This window comes from Triticum urartu, unplaced genomic scaffold (assembly GCF_003073215.2).
Source record: "Triticum urartu cultivar G1812 unplaced genomic scaffold, Tu2.1 TuUngrouped_contig_4578, whole genome shotgun sequence".
Classification (NCBI taxonomy): domain Eukaryota; kingdom Viridiplantae; phylum Streptophyta; class Magnoliopsida; order Poales; family Poaceae; genus Triticum; species Triticum urartu.
This window is the reverse complement of record NW_024115177.1, coordinates 1-6,966: the sequence shown is the minus strand read 5'-3', so window position 1 is coordinate 6,966 and position 6,966 is coordinate 1. Positions and strand designations below refer to the sequence as shown.

Sequence of the window (6,966 nt, the reverse complement as noted above, 5' to 3'; positions counted from 1 at the left end):
GCAAACCAGCACAGCCAGCACCCCCCTTCCGGAGCCGCAATCCGCAATCGAAGCGGCTCCCTTTTTTAATGGCTAATCCGGAATCAAAGCAGTCCTTTCCGGATTACAATCAGAAACAGGCCCTCTTTCGAATCCAGCAGCTATATAATCTCTGGCCGGGCGGCACCGCGGCACCCGCCAGTCTTTGGAGAAGACGCGCAGCAACAACTCTAGACGATCAGTTTTTAGACTGACCGGCGGCAACTTGGGCGATGGCGAGGACTAGTCGCCGGCGACGGGCTGCCAAATTGATGGCCAAACCATCGGTCAAGGCGGAATCCTTCCTCGACGAGCTGGTGAGTTGGTCCTCCAAATCCTTTTTCTTACGTAGTACTTTTTGGAGTATATGTTGTAGTATTTCTCACAACAAGTAATAATAAAAGGTAGTGCGAACATATAAAAAAATTGTTCTTTTTGTTGGAAACTATAATGTCTGTATAATCAAATTTGCTCCCTTCTGTGGGAAAGTATAATAAATTGTCATGAGCAGAACTACGAGGGAGCCATGGGGGTGTCCTTAGCAACCAGGGGTCAAATTTCAGTCTTTCAGACAGCATCAAGATTGCAATTTTCGAGTCTTTCAAAGATTAGTTTTTGGTACATTTTTTTAATCAATTTTGTATTGTCTTAATCAAATCAAAGCCTCATTTGTGTGGCAGTAGACAAATTGCATCTCTGAGACTATCAATATCGCGCATTTGTCTGTAAAATGTGCTAACAACTCTGATTTATTCCAATGCCAAATGCAGAAATATAATGAAGATGATAGGCTCAGCAAGTTGCCCAACGACATACTGGTCAACATTCTTGACCGTCTCAATTGCCGTGACGTTACAAGAACCAGTGTCCTCTCCAGACATTGGAGTCAGCTTCCTGCCAAGCTTTCATGGCTTAAAATAAGTGCTCGCAATTTCATGCCCTCACAAACTAGCGTATCTGATGATGAATTGGATGAAAAATTGGCTAAGATCAATACATTGCGTCGGATCAATGCAATCAATGCAGCCAATGCAGCCGTGGTCAAAGCGACAAAGAGCATGCTGGAACACAGGGATCCTGGTGGATGCACCATCCGCCTCTTGAGCATGGCGTTCTACTTGAGAGGTGATGCCCCCATATCCATTGGGCATACTGTTGGCAATGCCATGGCGACACACAAGGTTGATAAAGCCGAATTCACAGTTTTGACAGAGAAGGAACACACGCTCATTCCTGATGATGTGCTGAACTATGGGACACGGTTTGTGTCATTTTTTAATGAGTGCCTCAATGCATTTGCTGGTCTCACACGCCTCGAGCTGGCGAATTTGAGGTTCCCTGAATCGGACTTTGTCTCCAGCATCCTTGTCACTTGCAAGCAATTAAATTATTTAGGTTTTCACAATTGCGACACATCGGATTGGATAACGCTCCAAGTTGAACACGCACAGCTCAGTGAGCTCAGTATTTTCGATTGCCGGTTTGACATGGTCGAACTCACCTGGGTTCCCAATCTCACCTGCCTGGCGTTTTTGTTTTGGAGATCTTCACAAGAACTACCACTGTCACTGGGCTACGTCCCATTGCTTGGGGTGCTGAGACTTTCAAATATTGCTCGCACTATGCACAAAATGGTCAAGCTGAGTACACTGCTTCATGAGACCTCTGTTCGAGACATGACGTTGGGGTTTAAATGTGAAAAGGTAAGTTGGATTGATTGCTTTGTCCTGGCTTGCACTTGTTCTGTACTCATCCTATCGTGTTGCTTATTGTTGCAGATTTGGGTTCAACCAGAGTGTTTGACCAGAAGGCAGGCACATGTGTTCCAGCAACTAAGGATTCTCAATCTAGTTAATATTCCTGAAGGGTATGATCTCACCTGGACAATGTTCTTCTTGGAAGCGGCGCCGTCCCTGGAGGAGCTCTACATGACGGTTTGTTCTTAACCAAAGCATGTTCTATTCTTTCTTTTCTTTTCTTGAGGGGCTGCTCTACTACCTGATTGTGTTCTTACGTACGGGCTTTTGTTTGAGGGGTTGCTCTATTATCTCCATTGCATGATTGAACGCACCCGTGCTTTCACTGTGCAAAATTAACCTGTTCCATTTGCCTGTGTCCTATGTGTGGCATGTAGGTAATTGATCATCCATGTGAAATGCTAATGGATGAGGAGTTAAGGAGGGAGGAATTTTATAGCGATAACAAGGGCGTCGAGTGGGAGTCACCTACATCAAATTTCAAGCACCACCGTCTGGCCAAGCTCACCATCTTCTGCTTTCAGTCTGAAGACTACATGATGAGTCATGTCAGGCGTGTCATGGAAGCAGCGGTGAATCTAGAGGATGTCTACTTGTTTGATAGACTGACATGTGACGGATGCCGAGGCGTGACGCCTTTAAAGCCGATAAGGTTCCCGGCGGAAAGTAGGCACAGGCGTTGGGTGGAGAAGCAAATCAGGAAGGGGGGCATCGAGTCACTTGCCACAATCCACTTCCTGGGGACTGATGCAATAAGGGGTGATATTCTTGCAAGGATAGCTACAGGATACTAGAGGCAGTTTGTTTAACAGCAGTCTGTTGGAGTCGGTACTACCCTAGAAAAAGTGGTCGGGTGTGCATTTCCTTATTTGGTCTGTTTGTGAAGTTGCAATGCCTGTTGAAAGTGATTGCGGCACTATTGTTGGTGAATTCAAGAATTTTATGATCCAATTAAATTTTAGACCAAAGTTTGTAGGGTTATATGTAATGGGGCTGATCAGTAGATATGGTTCATTGAGCACAGATCTGAAAGGGAAACGTGTTTATGATCATGTGCCCCCTTCGTCAACCGTATAACTATATTGTTGCAGTAACTTGGGTGTCATTTGGCTGAATTTACTCCCATTTGAGATGCTTGTTTGATTTAAAATTTGTGCAAAACAGACGTGGCATATACCCTTGTGTTGTTTCATCATCAGAACATAAATAACAGGTTTGCTCTGAAGTGGATTCCTTTGCTCCGCATGCATACAGGCAAGAGGCATCAAGTTCCTATGCCCGCGTGATCCGTAATTTCCTCACGTAATCCAGTATGGGAGGCGTTATGAGATTTTTAAAAAATCCGGCTAAGGTTAGGATCCACTGTTGTCTGTTGGTGTGTTCGTATGGCGCAATTCCATGTTATGGTGCACTTGCAAATCGTCATATACAAGGCCCTGTTCGAAAACCCACCCACTCCATGAATCTTGGGAGCGAGGAAAGTGCAGCTCCCTGATTTCCAACTACAGCTCCGCCCGCTCCGGAGAGCTGAGTTGCGGAGCAAAGCGATTCCGAACATTGCCTAACTGTGAAAGCATAAACCATACTTCGGAGATGTGATCTTGTGGCTGTAGCCTCCTGGTACACACGGTAGGAACGGAGGAAGTTCACAAAAGTGGAGGCATTGCAAGCATCGGTCAGATGAACGGAGGAAGTTCATAAGAGGTGAGGCATTGCAAGCATCGGTCAGATCAGCTCAAGCTATCTCGATGCTGGCTTTGAATTTTGCTGAGTGAAAAAAATTCAGAACCGCCAAGTGATCAGACATGGCTGGAATAAGGGAAAGCATCTCTCTTTTCAACGGGCTGATTTCTGTGTGAGATCAACCGCCCCGCGAGACGTTCGATCCAGCTGGATCGTGCGGCGCTCGTCTCAACTGGCCGTAAACAGGCCACACTTTCCTAGCCCCACACTGTTTAATATTATCTTCTTAGACTACTCACAGTGAGAGTAACATAGATGGTAACATCACACATCTTTAGGATTTTGTGGACATGTTGTAACAATTTTCGTCCAGGATTTGTAAATTAAACAGACAGCTCTTCTATTTTCGGCATTTTAAAATAAGTGTTATGGTTTTAGTTCACAGTTGTTATTTTGAAATGAAATGGAGGGAGTACTTTTTTAAGGAATCGAAGCCTCCTAACAGACACGACTTCCAAAAGAGCACATCGACAGATAAATTTATAGAAGACCTTATGCATAGACAATTGTATGCTAATCCTCGATGTAGTGAGTGTCGATTTAATTATTGAAGAAAGTATACTTTTCGTCCTTCAACTCTTTGCAAAGTCTAGTCTTTGAAGTTTAAAACCGGACAATTTACACCCCTAACTCTTGAAACTGGACAAGTTTAGCCCCTTGTCTCGGTTGACCCAGTATCGCTGCTTACTCATCACGGTTTTGACCCGTCTTCGTTCACGTGGCGGTACTTCTCTCTCCTACCTTTCCCCTTGTCACATTGGATTACTGAGACATTTCATCAAACACCTAGCATGCACTGCGTGTGCCGTCAACGGCTGGCTCCCGTGGCTTGCGGACGGGTGCTGGCTGACGCCCTGTGAGGCGGCGTGCTGCTTCGCTTAGGTCAAAAGGAAGCCGCAACTCGGAAGAGTGCAAGTCAGCATCAGCATCTCCGTCGCGCTGCTGCGGCCCTCGCCGACCGAGCTCTCACCGCGGCAACCGGGCGACATGGCGTTCACACGTACGCCGGCGCGCCAGCTTGTCCACCACCAGCCGCACCACCACTAGTGCAGAACCGGGCTTTAGTCCCGGTTCGTAAAGGCCTTTAGTGCCGGTTCCATAACCGGTACTAAAGGGTGGGCACTAAAGCTAGTGCAGAACCGGGCTTTAGTCCCGGTTCGTAAAGGCCTTTAGTGCCGGTTCCATAACCGGTACTAAAGGGTGGGCACTAAAGCCCCCCCCCTACCGGTTCGTAAGGCCCTTTAGTGCCGGTTCCGTAACCGGTGCTAAAGTGTAGGCACCGGGTGCGGTAGATCATTAGTACCGGTTGGTAACACCAACCGGTACTAAATATTTGTGGGTTTTGGTTTTATTTTTTATTTTTCCTTTAAATTTGTGTTATCAATTTAATTTAGGATTGTTTTATGTTATAATGACTTGTTATACTTGATATGGATATGGATATGACATATATATATATATATACTTGATCACTTAGCTAGGATCCATCCAGTTCAAACTAATTTGCGGTTTCTTTCATAAATGATATATATAATAACTCATCATCACATATTAATAAATAAATAAACTCTTGTATCATATCATCACCAACAACAGTATATATATACTAGCTAGCTAAAAATCATCTTAGTCGTCATTAATTACCACTATTTAATTATCATAGTCATTACCGCTATCTAATCATCACCAACACTAGATATATATATATATACTAGCTAGCTAAAAATCATCGTAGTCGTCATTACCACTATTTAATCATCATAGTCATTTCCGCTATCTAATCACCACCAACACTAGCTTAAAAAAGAAATATTCACTTGTAACAGAAGCAAAGATATCATCGAGTTCAACATGGTCATGATATTATAAGCATTCACAAGCAAACCACTATTTGAGATTAATTAAGTTCAGGACGAGAATACGGACATGAGAGGACAAGTACTAAGAGCATGAACTAGCTAAATCACTCCTACTGCTCCCTCTCAGGTAGAATAGCATAGAACATGTATAGCTTTCCTGATTCATCATACTGGAGCATACAGATGAATCTGTCTCCTAATCGTGGGTTGCGCGTCTCCTTGCTGCCCCCAAGTACTTCTCTGCGATCGTTAACAATTTTGCTCCAATCTTTCACTATTAAGGATTCATCGCTTTCAGAAAATCCTGAATGCACTCATGTGCAATGTAGGATATCTTGGTCGTAAGCTAACCATTGACATGCGACCTTTTGTCTCGATCCACTAAGGCACAACTATCATCGGGAGTCTCTGTTGAAGAACATCGTATAGTAATTAATATACTTAGCAATGAAAGTTTAGCTTCAAAAATAATGTATGCAAAAGATGCACTAAGGACAAATAGTAAAAATCTTACCATCTTTCCATTATAGATGTGATCGTAGTTCAATACGATCACTATTGGTCGCACGTTTTGAGTACTAACATTTCTAAGTGCAGGAAGAAAATTTGTCTTGACAGTATGAAGATCCTCAAGCCATGAAACATAATGACTTATCTCCTCGCAGTTTAGTTCAGCCCCGGGGCAGTAGTAGGTCCTGTCTACCAAGCGTCGGACATGTTTGCTTGAACCGAAATAAGCTGACAATACAAATTAGTTCTCAACTATTTTTGAATAAACAATATTAAAGACATAAACATACATGCATGGTTGAGAAAAACTCACATAATGGTAGAACTGGAGGCGTTTGCACATCGACCCAGATATCTCTATTACCTTCAATATCATTTTCCGGACGAATATCAAAGGTGATAACCATCTCAGGCTCAAATGCATAAGCCTTGCATAGTGCTTATCAAGTTTTGCATTTAAAATGGGTGTATGTGTCTTCATTGTATAATTTGACGTTAAAAGTATACCCATGCTCGGTCTTCAAGTAAACTCTCTTTACCTTCATATCATCTATAACACTAAAACCTATCTTATCCAAGACAAAAATTCTTGCATGGCAGGGGATGCGCTAGTAGAATAGTGAAAATTTAAAATTATAAGTTGAAGCAAATGAAGCATGAGTCATGCTTTAAAATTATAATTTAAAATTATAAGTTTTGCATTCAAAAAATAATTGCCGTTGTGACTTACTTTATCCATTTCGAATGTCTCATCCAGCTTGATGCTGAAGCGCCTATCATCAACAAGGAAATTTCTGTCGCACAGGCTGCGCCGGTCTTCACAGTGTTCGCACATAATGAAATCTTTTTCGTCGTCAGATGACATTTCCTATGTTCATTTAGATGAAACATTAAACACTTATTACTATCTAACATTAATTAATATCTAGCTAATTCAAATATATATTCATCTAACATTTGACATTAATATATCTAACTATATATTCAATTGACATTACTATATATTTAACTTTTCTATCAAATTCATCTAACATTCGACATTAATGTAACATTTATATAAACTAAAAATATATAAAAAA

The 6,966-nt window shown here is 42.4% G+C and overlaps 1 protein-coding gene across 1 annotated transcript; it reads left to right on the top strand.

The window, feature by feature from the left end:
- The first annotated feature begins 33 nt into the window (after positions 1–33).
- On the top strand, positions 34–2,890 carry LOC125528025. Its single transcript, XM_048692542.1, has 4 exons — positions 34–335; positions 789–1,721; positions 1,797–1,952; positions 2,153–2,890. The coding sequence occupies exons 1-4, from the start codon at positions 252–254 to the stop codon at positions 2,567–2,569; spliced, it is 1,590 nt and encodes a 529-aa protein (XP_048548499.1). The 5' UTR covers positions 34–251; the 3' UTR covers positions 2,570–2,890.
- Positions 2,891–6,966: the final 4,076 nt, after the last annotated feature.

Coding starts and splice junctions, on each gene's coding strand:
- LOC125528025 (XM_048692542.1), top strand. CDS start 252: ATGGCGAGGACTAGTCGCCGGCGACGGGCTGCCAAATTGATGGCCAAA. Junction 336..788: donor AATCCTTCCTCGACGAGCTG/GTGAGTTGGTCC, acceptor TGCCAAATGCAG/AAATATAATGAAGATGATAG. Junction 1,722..1,796: donor TGGGGTTTAAATGTGAAAAG/GTAAGTTGGATT, acceptor TTATTGTTGCAG/ATTTGGGTTCAACCAGAGTG.